This window comes from Lonchura striata, chromosome 1 (genome assembly GCF_050655825.1).
Source record: "Lonchura striata isolate lonStrDom1 chromosome 1, ASM5065582v1, whole genome shotgun sequence".
NCBI classification, from domain to species: domain Eukaryota; kingdom Metazoa; phylum Chordata; class Aves; order Passeriformes; family Estrildidae; genus Lonchura; species Lonchura striata.
The window spans coordinates 94,444,151-94,458,511 of record NC_140703.1 but is presented as its reverse complement, the minus strand read 5'-3'; the positions used below and the strand labels follow the sequence as shown (position 1 = coordinate 94,458,511).

Sequence of the window (14,361 nt, the reverse complement as noted above, 5' to 3'; positions counted from 1 at the left end):
TTAAATTGAATGGAGCATAAACCATGAGATGAAGAACCTATTTGTTCCAGAGCAGGCATATTCGTCTCTATTAGGTGACTCTTCCTTCACAAGTGGTGGTCATTCCTTGCATGAGGTTTGAGGGCTTAGTGGAGAGATTAATGAGTTAGTGACAGGTATGCATACAGAAATACATAAAGTAAAACTCAGGCGATTAGGCTAGGTAAAGGTGATTTTTATATATACATATTGTCCAGAAAGAGAGATTTTCATTGTCTTTGCTGAATTTTGAAAAGAGGATGAATCTTTGGATCAGTTTGCAGGAATTAATAAAAGCACATTTAAGAGACAACTGCACATTTTGATCAGCAAGTCAATAAAAGCCTAAAACCAGTTTGAAATTTCTGAAAATACGCGCTAATGGGAAGAATCTCAAACAGTACAACTCCATTCTTAATGTTTTTCAAACTTCTTGCATCAAATAGAATATATTAAGGGAAGCTTTTCTCCCCTGCCAGCTAGGACTGTAGCCTTGAGCACAGCCTGTGCCTGGGATATTGCCTACTTCTAGCTGTGCAATATTACAAATTCCTGCTTGCCAAGCCCATTTTCCAGGCATCTCCACCAGAGAGCTGCATCCTGACCTCTATTGCAGCTGAGTCCCTGCTAACTCTGCATTTATCCAGACTTGAAGCAAGCAAGGCAGAAATGCTTCCTAGGGCTTTCAGTGTCTATTTGTAGGAATCGATTTGCAGCGTGTTGGGTGGAACTTATTTGTTCCTCCCGGTCACCTTGGGGAGGAGGATGTGTGGAAATGCTTTGAACTGCAGCATTTACAGGAAAATTTTGGCTCTTTTTAATTTTATCACCCTGTTTCAGACAAAATCATACATTGAGGATTGCTGGATGAGGAGCATCCATGCAGAAAATATAAGCAATTATAGGTGACGTTTCAACATTTTGATCCTAGCTTTCAGGAGAGGGTTCTTTGTAAAAGAGACTGCCACTCCCAGTGCCACGTTATGCACATTTGCATGTCTTTACCTAACCAGGGTGTGTAATAACATACTCAGTGTTTGCAGGTTGCAGTGGAGTACACTTTCAGTAGGTTGAAGGCACTGCTTCCTAAAATGTCTGGATGTCACTTTGCTCGATACTGTCCATTACTATGGCATGTTAAGGCTTGAGTTTCTTTTTGAGAACATGAGTAAGACCTTTCCTGAGAGTGGGTCAAGACATGACTCTTGAAGGGACTAAGGAAATGCAGTGGTTTTTGCTGATGTCAAGTAAAGCAATCTTTCCTTTGCTAGGTAGAAAAATAGCAATGTGAAAATTAATTACTGTTGTGGGATATACGTTGCTTTATATATTCTGCTAGTCTGGATTTCTGTTCATTTCATTAAAATTCAATCTTATAATTAAATGACTGGCTCTAATTTCCTGATTCTTCCCTTTGTAAACACCAAATGCCAAAGTTTTCTGTAGCTGAACTGGCTCATGAGGAAGAAAATAAGTAGTGATAAAAATACTAATATATTAAAAGTCACTGCAGGCATTCTTCTGCTAATCCACATCTAATTAAAAAAGCTGAAAAGTATGTCTGACTTACGTGTGGCAAACCTACATAATTGTCTTTTCTGTGGATCTGTGGAGAGCCAGCTTTTATGCTGTTGCATGTAGGCAGCAGAAATAGGATGGGTGTTATTGCTGGCTTGTGGACTGCAGGATTTCTTTCCAAGAGACTGTGGGCACTGGCTGAGGGAGCACCACCTGTTCTCTGCCCCTGGGGCCTCAGGGTGGCTGCTCTCTGAAACTTCAATTGCTGATAAGGAATCCTTTGCTTGTACTCAGGAACTCCATAGCAATTTATTCCTCCCTCACGTGTTCCCCACTATTCTCCACGTGGCGGTTTCTTACAAGTGGCTCATCTCAGCCCCATTCCCTTTTCCATAATACTTGTGGAAGTGTGCAGGAGTCCTGGATGTCCATGTTAGTACAGTGCAGGTGAATCTTGTGTTTCACAGCACAGCTGCAGGCTATCAAATGGTTAAATATCATCATGCTTTTCTGCATTGCTGTGTCCTCTCTCAGCAGTATCCTGTCCATTTGTTCCCTCAGGCTTCTCCCTCCTGCAGTCCTTTCCAGCCTGAATAATTCTTCATTTGTGTGTGTGTTGTACAGGTATCAGTGTGTTGGGGGTTTTGTGTTTCAGGATTTTTAGGGGAAGTGTGCTGGTTGGTGTGTTCTGGTTTTGTTTTGGTGGTTTTGCATATTTCATGTTTCAGCTTTGTCTTTTGGGTTTCTTTTAAAGTTTGGAATTTGGGTTTGGAAATCTGTTTTAAAATTCCCATGTGAAAGTTGGGACAGGAAACAGATTTCTACTACAATAAATGCATTGCATTTAAGGGAATAGTTTCCATGATAATAAAAAATAATGAAAACACATCAATTTTTCATCCTTACTTTTTACATTTTTGAAATAACAGTAAAGAGTTACCTGTCCTCAGATAGACCAATGGTTACTACTGTGACACAGGTTCTTTTTCAGTTCTTACTGAGTAGGCTGCTTGCGTAGAAGTCCTGAATAATGAGTCAAAGAAAAATATTTTTTTCAGGAAATAGTGTATTTCAAGAATAGAGTAGGAGTAGATTCAGGTTAATTTTACCCTCTCTGGCTTTTTTCCTCTCAACCATCACCACCAAAATTGCAGTGACTGAAATACTATTTTGGGCAATTCTAAATGTCAAGTATTTGGTTCTGCTAACAAATTATAATAACTGTGAGAGAGTTTGTCCCATAGAGCATCTTTGTGGGAAGTGTGAATCCCAGGTAGTTTCCTCTTTGCCTTATTGAGGATAAGAAGCTTCAGATTTGGTTTTGTTATTAGGAGAGGAAACTCCTGCTACAGATTTGTTCTAGCATGAATACTGCAGTCTTGCAGTACGGTTAATCATCACTGATTTTAATAATAGGGGGTTGACACCTCTTTCCCTTTTCTCATGCAAATGTTGAATCACTGTTTCAGAGGACTACCAAGTATTTAGCCAGCTGATACAAAGAATAATATCTCTAGCAAGTGATTGCCCCAACCCCATTATTAAGACTCAATATGAAAGGTAAGAGACTGAGTTTTGGCCCTGGCAGAATTGCAGAGAAAGGATCTAAGTTTCAGTCTTTGATATCTTAGCTACACAGTGTGGCTGTAGGTCGTAAGGTTGGGTGACAGCAGTGCATCATCCTCTTCTTCTCATCATTGTCCTCTCTCTCTGTGACTCGTGCCAAGATTGCCTTGTGAGTTCAGTGCTTCAGTTTTGGACGTCCTTGAGGGCTTAGGAGTAAACTGAAGGAAGTTCTCCTGCCTTGCTCCAAGCTGAACCAGCACTGTTGTACTATAATACATTCTGTGCACAGAAAGTTTGTTCGCTGGGCTATCCTGGACCTAGACTCCTCAAATCCTTAATATTCAAAATGCTGTTTGAAGGGAAGGGATGATGTCTTGAGCTTATCATTGTTATCTGTATGTGTTGATGTTCACTTGTCAGTGGTGTTTTGATTTCAGCTTTTGTCTTAGTGACATTTCTTAATACTTTTAATTGTCAATGTTCTCTTCTAAATCCTTTCCCATGGAAATAATTGTTATATTGGATAAAACTGAACAGATGTTTTCTGCTCATATATAGAATTCTATCAAGAACTGTTAAATAGGTTTTGGTGTGAAAGCAGAGTTAGCCTGAGCTGTATCAGTTGGGCAGTTAACAGTGAAGGTTCTTCTGTATCTACAGGTATTAACCAAAAAAAAGTCCATGCCAAATACCAAGGTAAAAATACAGCTGAAAATTGATTTTTGCTCATACTCTGCATAGAGGGTGTTGCCATTATTGCAATAAACTCCTGTTAATGCAATATTTACTTTTTTTTAAATACAATATTTGCGGAAATAAGGTGTTTAAAAGTGGGCTTAATCTCTCCTAATTCTTGGTGTCTAAAAATAAAGCAGTAAAGTGTCTCTGCACCCCCTGTGATAGCTGAGGAGAGACAGGTATGTCTGTTGGCTGTTCATCCCACCCTAAAGGAGGTGTCTCAGCTGCATGGGATGAGCTGCTCTCCAGTGGTCCTGTCCAGAATCAGTAGGAAGCAGAGGTTCTTCTGTGAATGTGGTGTCTTTCAAATGTGTCTTAGGGGGGGTTGCCTGATCTTTACTGGTTTATTAATTTTGATATCACCCCTTACCTCCCCAGAACTTCCTCTGTGAGGTTCCTTGTCTATCTCCAAGCAGTTTCTCTCTTGGTTTAATGAAGGAAGAGGAAAGGAAAATGATTGAGATGGAGGCCTTTATTATTGTTTGGCAATTTAAAAGTAAAAATCTTTCTAAATAAGACAACTTTGTACCCCCCAATTATTTGTTTTATAAGGAGAGGAAGAACAAGCAAAGATCATTCAGTATGTTAGATTAGAAATTGATACCTCAGAGACTTAGTACACAATAAGATTTGCTTGCCCAGTGGTTTTACTTAGCAAGATGAAATTTTTCTTTGGAGTAGAGCTCAAATGTTTCAGTATTGTGGAGGATGTGCTAGAGAGGTAGGAACTCAAAACATGAGTAGGAAAGAAATGCCTTATTTCTCTAAAGTTTACCAGTAATCTGGCCTTCCAGATGCTATTTAGCTGTAGATACACTGTCATGCTTTGTAACTTCCACTTTTTTTTAATCTTATACATACATTCTTTTGGTATACCGTGGATCTTCAGGATTGCTTATTTAGAAGAGAGCGAGACATTCCAGTAGCCAAGATGACAGTTACGAGGAAACATGAAAAAGGGCCAAACAGCAACAGCCAAACTTCAGCTTCTTTGGGAACAGAATTTTGGCAAAATTCATTTCCTTGATTGCTTATAATGCATTTAAGAGAACAGTTTGGAAGGATAAGAGATTTGGTGTCTTCCTTCAGGCTTCTATACTGACTGTTGGGGAAATCTTTTTTAGTTTAAGAACATCAAGTGTCATGAAAGACTGGTTTACTGAAGTTGACATACTAGAATAAATTGGTGATTCATATTAGTGGGAAGTGGAGCAGTAATCATTTAAAGTGTACTGAAGGAGTTTGGTGAAGCTGCCAATATACAAAAATATTCTAATTATAACCAGTTAGAAAACCAGGTTGCAGCAAAAGGTATTTGTACCTTCGAAGATTGGGGGAGGATGATCTTGCTGAGGTCTGGGTCTCAGTGCCCTATGATATCTAGTCAGAAGAGCTTAGTATAATTCAAAAATAATTGGGCTGTTGGATCTATAACATGCACTTATACAAAGAACATACAAACAGCAAAACAAAATCTGGTTGCTAGATCCACAGCCTTGTTTTATTGTTACAAAGTGAACCAAGTTAAACATAATTGTTAATGAACTTAACACAGCGGGAGCAAAGCAGTGCAGCTTCTGTGAAGGAAAACAGCTGTGCATATCTGTGCAGATTAACATGAATGAAATAAGAAATTACTCTCTGATACATTTCTTGAAAGCTTTGATGATAAACTACTCTGGTTTTCATAATGCCACAGTTAATTCTAGGTATGTTTTAAGACTCCATCCTCACACAGCTGTTAAGTATATTTACTAATAAATTTGAATAATTTAGCAGTAGCTGAACCGGAAGAGTTGTGTAAAACTTGCAATTGGTTCAAAATTGTTCAAGTAGCTGAGTATAAGTATGTGGTGTTCCCTAGGGATCTCAAAGGAGGTGGGCAGCTGGCAGTCTGATACACAGCCAAAGCTGTGCAAGTCTCTGTTGGAAAGGTTTCTGTTCTCTAGTAGCTTCTGCTGTAGCCACAGCTGTGTGTTGAGACAAGTCCTCAGGCTTGGAGCAGTGGGTAGTCTCCTGCTTCCAAACTGCAAACAGTGCCTGACAAAGAAAATGGAAGGGAAATACCAATGGAAACATTGGTATTGGAAAAATTCGAGTCAGGTAGTAATGTTTGTGAGGATATGTGTATGTCATATGTAATAATTTACAGGGAGCAAGGTGGGTGGTGTTTATTTTGACCACTATACAAGAAAATAGAGAAGTTCAATACCCTGAACATTAATTAAAAATGGCTTCCGTATTCCTTACATCATGCCTTGCTAACATGTGAAGCTCAGTGCTATATGATAGCTAATCTGAAGAGCTTAATAACATTCAAAATTAATTAAACACTTGGAAGGATCCCATGCTCTGTTATCTTATACAGAAAAAAGATAAACCCTCTAGCTTCAAAGATGAGTTGGTAATAACCAACAGTGAAAAAAACATGACTGTTGGCCACTGTTCATTAAAAAGCCTGAGGATCAGTCATTGCTGCTGCTGGCTTAGGAGAGAGAACAAGGGCAGACAGTCTGCTCAGAGATGCTGCTTGTTGAAAAGAACACTTCTACAAATGCTCTGTTTTCTGGGCTACCTTTGTTTTGCTTTCAAAGCATAAAACCTCCAGACCCACAGGTGAAATGACATCATATGTACTGCTTGTCTCAGATGTTTGTATATAAACTAATACTGCAGTGGGGCTGTCAGCAGCAAAGCAACTGAAGTCAGTTATTATAGTTATTGGTAGATTTCTATCAAGGCAGTACTCACTGGGATTTTTCTGGTTTTATTTTAATTGAAGATGTATGTTTACTATGTATGATTTGTGTTGGCATTACATGCCTCCTACAGCAGACAGAGTGGGTGAGATTGCTTGTTTGTTTGCTTACTGTGGTGGGTTGACCCTGGCTGAATGCCACATGCCCATCAAAGCCTCTCTATCACTCCCCTCCTCAGCTGGACAGGGGAGAGAAAATACAACAAAAGACTCATAGGTTAAGGTAAGGGCAGGAGAGGTCATTCACCAGTTACTGTGAAAGTATGTGCAACAGTCTCAACTTGGGGAAATAATAATTGAGTTTTATAACAAATTAAATCAGATTAGGATAATGAGAAATAAAACCAAGTGGTGAAAAACCTTCCCTCCACCCCTCCCTTCTTCCCCAGCTTATTTTGCCTCCAAAATTATTAATTTCCCTGCTGTCAATGGTGCAGGAGGTCAGGAAATGGGTATGCTGGTCAGTTCATCACATATTGTGTCTGCTGCTCTTTACTCGGGGGAAGTTCTGTTATATTCTTCTTCCCCTCTTCCACCATGGGGTCCCTCCAACAAGAGACAGCCCTCCACAAACTTCTCCAGTTCTCCAGACTTCCCATGGACTGCAGTTCTTCACAAACTGCTCCAAGATGGGTCCTTCCCACGGGGTGCAGTCCTTCAGGAACAGCCTGCTCCACTGTGGGCTCCTCTCTCCATGGGGCACAGGTCCTGCCAGGAGCCTGTTTCAGTGCACGCTTTCCATGGGGTCACAGCCTCCTTTGGGCATCCACCTGCTCTGCTTCCTCGTGGGTTTCCATGGGCTGCAGGGGCAGAGCTGCCTCACTGTGAACAGCACCACAGGCTGCAGGGGAATCTCTGCTCCAGAGCCTGGAGCACCTCCTCTTCCTCCTTCACTGACCTGCGTGTCTGCAGGGCTGCAGCTTTCACATATTCTCACTCCTCTCTTCTCTGGCCGCAGTGGTGACTTTATCCTGTTTTTAAACCTGTGATCCCATCACCGTCACTGGCTTGGCCAGTGGCAGGACTGTCTTGGAGCTGGCTGGTATTGGCTCTGTTGGACATGAGGGAAGCTTCCAGCAGCTTCTTGGAGAAGCCCTGTAGCCCATCTTCTCCCTCCCAAAACCTTGCAATGAGTACCCCATACACATACCAACTCTGTAGACACTTAAACCAGGGAGAAAACATTGTGACTGTAAAATTACCTGCTGATGTGAAAATCTTTTACATTAGTTTGCAGAATATAACAGATCTTTTTCTATCACTTTGTAAAAACAACTTGCATGGTCAAATTTATTGTATACATTTGGTTTGGATCTTACAACATCTAAATTAACAAGCCTCTTAAAAGTATCTGCATTTTTTGCAGGGTATTATAGAGAAATCGAAAGTGAAAGGAATTCCTATAATTATTGATGCAGTAAGTATTTTCTTTATTTTAGTCAGTGGTTTTGCATTTAAGAATCTTTTCAGTAAATGTTCTTACTATGTTTTCCAGGATGGACTATGGCTCATTTCCCAGCAGCCGTCTCTTATTCAAGGCTACCAGCGAGCTATTCTTACTCCAAACTACATGGAGTTCAGTAGACTGTATGAAGCCATGGTGAGCTGTATTTGCAATTTTAGTGTTTTTGTCCTTGAAAATAAATAACTTATTACTGGCTTAAATATTATGTGCTATTTCTTGTATGTGAAAGAAACACTTTCTGGGTTGTTATTCCATGGGATCATTGCCACAGCAATGCATATTCTTAAACTGAGCTCTTTTTTAAAGAAGATCTATTGCCATGCATTTTTTAACATTACAGTGGCTATAGAAAAAAAAATCAGAGAAAAATATATACTGATGATATTGCTTTTTTTTCCCCTATGCATATGTAAGTAGCATGTGTTAGAATATGTTGTTCTAGTAGCAAAATATGTACTGTTTATGGAATTCTTGTGTTGTAGCTTAGAGACCCTGTAGACAATAGTGATCATCATGGATGTGTACTAAGACTCAGCCAAGCCATGGGGAATTTGACAGTTGTGCAAAAGGGAGAAAGAGATCTTATTTCAGATGGAGAGAAGGGTAAGTGAAGCATTCTGCTTTCAGCAACGTGATTGTTCTGTTCTGTTTGCTTTCAGTCATAGTCCAGTCGAGTGTATAGCAATTGGCAATATTCCCCTGAAGATTAGAGGGATTGCTGCCTTTTCAGCTCACCTTTAGATGATTTGTGTAAATTATTATTTTAATAGTGCACCTAAATTTATTTACTGAAAAAAAATTGCTGATTTTATTTTGCATTTATAGATGTTATATTTTACATTACATGGGTATTGAGAAATTAATTATTTAATCTTTGTGAACTGTTTGAAACTTCTTTGCTGAGATGGTTTATATAAGTGCAGCTGTCATTGTTAAACTGATAGAATTGAAACTGTTAGTTCAGGATGTATCAGTGTGTGTGAGAATTGAAGATGTTTTAAGGCCCATGACCTGCTCATTTCCTTGATGCTGCCCATCATGGGTTTGCAGATCAGCATGTACATATGTAACTTTACAGCAGCCCTGACAAATTAAAAAATTAATTCTAGATTGCCATTACAACAGCTTACCAATATGCTTTAAAGTATACTTAATAAAATGAGCTGCTTGTTTGATGCTTTTTATACTGATCATGTACTGTGATCAGTATAAAATTAATTCATGAGTGCCTTCGTTACATTTTGCCTGCATGGTCTTATTTCACACACATAACAAGCAGCAGCTCTGCTTTTAATTACTTGGAATGCTAATCTCTGATAAGTGTTTATGCTGCTTCAGAACTGTTTTGTATATACAGTCAATTTTTCATTACTGGGAGCCATGGAAATCTTTTATAACAGAAAAGCAGATGTAGTACGACAACTGGTTTGTGCAGAGCCACCTTCCACATACCCCATTAGTGCAGATACTGTGGCAGACTGTGCAACAAGTGGGAGCTGGAAGCAATGTGGTTACATCTGTGTGGGAAAGGACCTTCCTCACAAGGTATCCAGGTTTCCCCACGGGAAGTCTGCTGTCACATTTGCACCCACAGCAGACTTGATTTGTAACTGTGGACAGTCAGACTGGGCTTAAAGGGTGGATGAACTTTGCTGGAGGATAAAATGTCTTGACTCCAGTTTATGCCAGCTAGAGAACTTTAGAGCATTGTAGTTGTCTTTTTCCTCTGCTTTTATGTCAACAATATTCTTTTTATACAGGATTGTTGCTTTTTAAATGAACATTGGGAAGCCTGGGTGAGCACTTTGATGGAGTACATTATCTAGCATATGTCTGTTCTCCTTTTGAACTGCTACTTTTGAGATAACTGTTCCTTTTGAGATAGATCTATCCCCACACCTGCTGGAGAGACAGGACAGGTCTTCAGTGTCTCTTGTCATGCAGGATTAAAAAGCAGGAAACAAGTGAAGTTCTTTCCAGGTTCAATTTTGAATGTTCATATGTGGCAAAAGTCCATGTATGTCTTGTGTGCTTTTGGGGTTTTTATTGGTTTTATTTTTTTCCCCATCTTGTTATTTGTCTCTGTTGTGCTCTGGTATTTTCTTCTACTAGTGAAGTGGTTTTTGTTTTTGAAATAAAAACAGTTCTGTTTTATAGAAGTTGATTGATGTCCAGCTGTAGGCTGCTTTCTTGTTCTTACCTTGGTGCTGTCACTGGTGCTTTGTTGGATTACAGATGTTACAGGCAGCATTGCTGAGCTAAGAAAGCAGGTTATAATGTCTAAGAAGTGTTTTTAGAGTTTGCATGACTTTGAAGAACGTTCTTGAGAATTTTGCAGAAATTACAGACTTCACCTTCCTTTTAACAATGTTCTTTGGGTCTGATCTGCTGGTCATTTTTTTAAAAAACTTCTCAAATGCAAAATTACATTGAGAAAGGAGATTCTACTGTGTGCTCTGTGCCAAACATGGAATATGTTGTCCTGTCAATGACCTCAAATTCTTCAGGTTTTTTTGCTCGTGTTTTTCATCTGTCTCTTCTTTTGATCTGATGTCATTTTTTTTCAGCTAAGACTACATACATCAGGGAAATCCAAGGTTATTGGATCAGGCCAATGTCCTCTGAGCACAGTCAAACATTATAAAAAGATCTGTGTATTCCTCTTGCCTTTTATTTGTCATGTCATTACCCATTTGTAGTGCTTAAGCCCTACCTATTAGGCATTTCCTGCTTGACCTCCTGTGTTGAGCATACTGACATTGTAGTTTGCATATATTACTTTTAAACTTTCTCCTTTGGGAAAATACTGTATGTGAGATTTCCAGGGGAAAAAAAAAAGAGAAAAGTAAGTCTCAGTGCTCTCCAGAAAAACCAGAAATTGAGAAATTGCAAACTTAACTGTGTAGCTTTAGTGTTTTCTGCTTAATTGTGGAGGAAGGAAGGCTTTTTGAAGATGGCAAATTTTGCAGTAGGAAAGACTGGGTTTGTGAATGTTTTATAGCTTAGAGTGATTGTATTGGTTATTTTCACAGTACTTTTATTCATGAGTCTGCAGTAGACAGTTTACTTCTGCTACCTGAAGACAGAAAGGGTTAGCAGGTGATTTGGTGTCAGGTATTGCTGAATATAAGCACCCTTTATATAAAAAGCACCCTTTATGTAAAAAGCTTTATAATCTACCCCAGAGAGGCTCAATAAATTCTGATTGGAAGCTGAAGTTTAAGAAATTCAAAGTAAAATTTTGACAAATTAACTAGTACAGCCACATACCTGAAACCTTGCTAGATTTGCAAACTTGGAAGTGTCTGGATACCTCTAAAGTTTGTTTTCACAGATCAGACTAAATGCTGCAGATGATTCCTTATGGCCTCAAAGTCACATACTGGCCTCTGTGAAAGCATTAGCAGCCCTCCAGTATAAAGGAGGTTTTTCTAAAATTTGTCTCCCTTTCAGTAGTGAAAGGGAGCTGCCAACTGGCCTGTGAACGTAATCCCTGAGATTTTAAATTAAGTTCTATATACTCTTTTTCTCTTTCCTTTTGCAATTTCACATTATAGCTTGGTCTACAGTTGTTGATTCCCTGCTCTACAAAGATGAGTTTCACCATGCTCTTGGTAGGTGATATCAGTGCCATCACTGACCAGGGTAGGAATGAGTACTCAGCCTATGGGTAAAAGGTAAGTCAGCTTTTATTCACTATGGCACAGCTCTCTAAGGTTATCTTTTTATTATTCTTTGGAGAACTGGTCAGTAATAAAGTGTGGTTATACCAGTCCTAGTTCCTAATATGTTTAAAATTTGGTTAAGTTCTTGAATTAGAGTATTTGGATTTTGGTTTTTAAACAGTATTGTGAGTTTTTCTGTGTTTGACCCTCCTCCCCTCCAAAAGGCAGGCTCTATGGGAGCCATCCTGCTACTACCTGGGACTACTTCTACCTGGAACCAGTAGCCAAATTTGGTTTCTCTCCAGTTTCTCAGCTGCACCTATGGTCAAAATAAGCAAGGAAGCCTGCGAGGCAGAATCCTGAGTACTGGCTATGGGGCAAAAAGCCAACTCTTGCCATAGGTCTCCAAGTAGTGCTTCTAATTCCAGGCATTAATCTCCCCACACAGCTGGAAAGGAAGCTTCAGTGCTTGTCACTGCATGGCTCACTCACAGCTGCAGAGCTGCAGAACACATCTCACCTAGATTTAAAACTGAGAAGCAGCACCTTTGTCTCCAGTCCTGCTTCTGCAGAATGAGCAAAATGGGGAGGTGATGGTTCCTGTCCCTGGTGCCATTGTGCTGTCTCTGGCACGTGCAGCTCAGCCAGCTTCTCCCTGGCACTGTTCACCTGGCCCCTGGCTCCTCTGCCTATCTAGCAAAACGAATGGAAAATGTGGGTCATTTTGGTCTCAAATTGACTGCTCTATCTCACACTCAAGGACTTACCTAAGTTTTAAAAGTATGATTAGGGAATGAAAAAGTATAAGCACCCTTTATATAAAAGCCAACTTACATTTTCCACATCAGTTGAGTTGTTTCTCCAGCCAGAGACATTAAACTTGGTTTCCCTGTCTGTATGCACTCCGGGACACGTTCCTGGGAATCCATGATCTCCAGCTATGTGCTTTTGTGAACTAACTTGCAAAAGGAAAAAGATAAATTTCTTACTAGTCTAAATACATGCTAGGTCAGAGATGTATATTGGTAAGAGATTTTACTAAAAATCTGCTAATGGTGTGAATCGTGCATTGGTGGGGCAAAATTATCCTTGGTGGCTACATTATTTGCATAGACAATGGAAATCTTAAGCCTTTTAATTAAACTGGAGTGTGTTTGTTGTGTGGGGTGGCTGTTAGCTGATTGATCCAGTTGGATCAGAAGTTAGAATGGTCATGTTTCCTACATGGATTCCTGACCACATTAGGGTGAGTGTAATACTCCTCCTCTGTAAGAAGAAAACAAGTGCAAGGAATTTGTTCAAGATGTCTGAGATTCAGGAGTTAAATTTAAATCTCCAGTCTAAATGTGATATTTCATGTAGGCTCTTCAGCCTTCTTGACCATCATCAGAACACCCAAACTATCCCATATTTCACATGCTGTCCTCTAAATGCAAAAGTAAAAACCATCCCAGAGATTAATTTATTTTTTTCACTACTGGGTGAACATGGTGAATCAGGGACAAGTACATACACACTAGCTTTTGTAGTTATAAAAATTTGGTTTTCTAACTGTGATGTATCTAGGAGCTGCCATTGTAAATGGTGCTGCTTGCATACAGCCATATCAAAATCTGTGCTTCCCAGTTAACTTGTAGTGCTTGAAGTGAGCAAAACTACTGCATTCTGACTTTTTTTCTTCAAAGAGAGGACAGCTATTTTCAATTACATTACAGACTGCTGTGTTTTTGTTTTTTTAATTAAGCATACAGTACTCATAAATAGGTAATTTTGGGCTTTTGGCAGCTGAAAAATTTGGGCTGGGAGTTCTTTCAGCTTAAAACTTGGCAATGATACCAGCTAGGTGTGACATCATGATCTGAATGCTTTCACAAATATTGATGTGCATCTTACCATCACTCCCTTTTCAGCACTTCTTTAAGGTATCTTATGGCCTGAAATATATTAAATATAGACCTACTAAATGACTTGGCCAGAAAGTCTGGGGTAGAGTTTTTAATTGTTTGAAGCCTAAAACTCTTGAATTTCTACTTTACAATAGTCTGTCAGTATGACAGCCTTCAGTTTTTTGTTTCTGTTGCACTCACTTCAGTGCAAATTATTTCCATGGATTTAGGTACACAAGAAATCCATGTGATTATACGTGAGGGATGTGTTGTATTTGCTAAATACTGCCTAAAGCTCTGGCAGTATTTATATGATGTTTACTTGCTGAGACTGTGTTGAAACTGTTGAATAGGACTCTGGCTGTTCTGACTCTAGCAGATCTCCTTGCAGGCATTTCTTCAGTGATGACATTTTTATTTCATCTAGCCTTTTCTTCTGATAGAGTATGTGTGCTGCATGGATAAGTGCTAGGGAGTTGGCTATTTTTTTTCCCTGAGAGCTACTTGATATAAATCAGTTTTCATTAGAAAACTGTCTGCTACTTATACTGAGGTGGGTTTTCTTTGTTTCATTACCCTGAGAAATAATGACATCAGATTTGGCTGCTCAGACCTCTTAGAAGACAGAACTGGACATCCTGCTGTAACAGCCAGTTTGACCAGCATTAATTGTGTGTTTCTGTCCGTGGGATTATAACTGAACATCTCCATTGTTTTGATTCCCACTGGTGTCAAACTAATTGACCT

At 39.4% G+C, this 14,361-nt stretch overlaps 1 protein-coding gene across 3 annotated transcripts in view; it reads left to right on the top strand.

The window, feature by feature from the left end:
- NAXD (NAD(P)HX dehydratase) overlaps positions 1 to 14,361 on the top strand; it is a 51,225-nt gene that overhangs the window by 29,384 nt on the left and 7,480 nt on the right. For 2 of the 3 annotated variants that reach the window (XM_021545608.3, XM_077781579.2), the window contains 3 exons: positions 7,965 to 8,015; positions 8,094 to 8,198; positions 8,546 to 8,666. In XM_021545608.3, the coding sequence (XP_021401283.1) occupies positions 7,965 to 8,015; positions 8,094 to 8,198; positions 8,546 to 8,666 (277 nt within the window). Of the gene's footprint in view, positions 1 to 7,964; positions 8,016 to 8,093; positions 8,199 to 8,545; positions 8,667 to 11,620; positions 11,741 to 14,361 lie in introns of all 3 variants that reach the window. The other variant, XR_014956362.1, reaches the window with a different exon arrangement.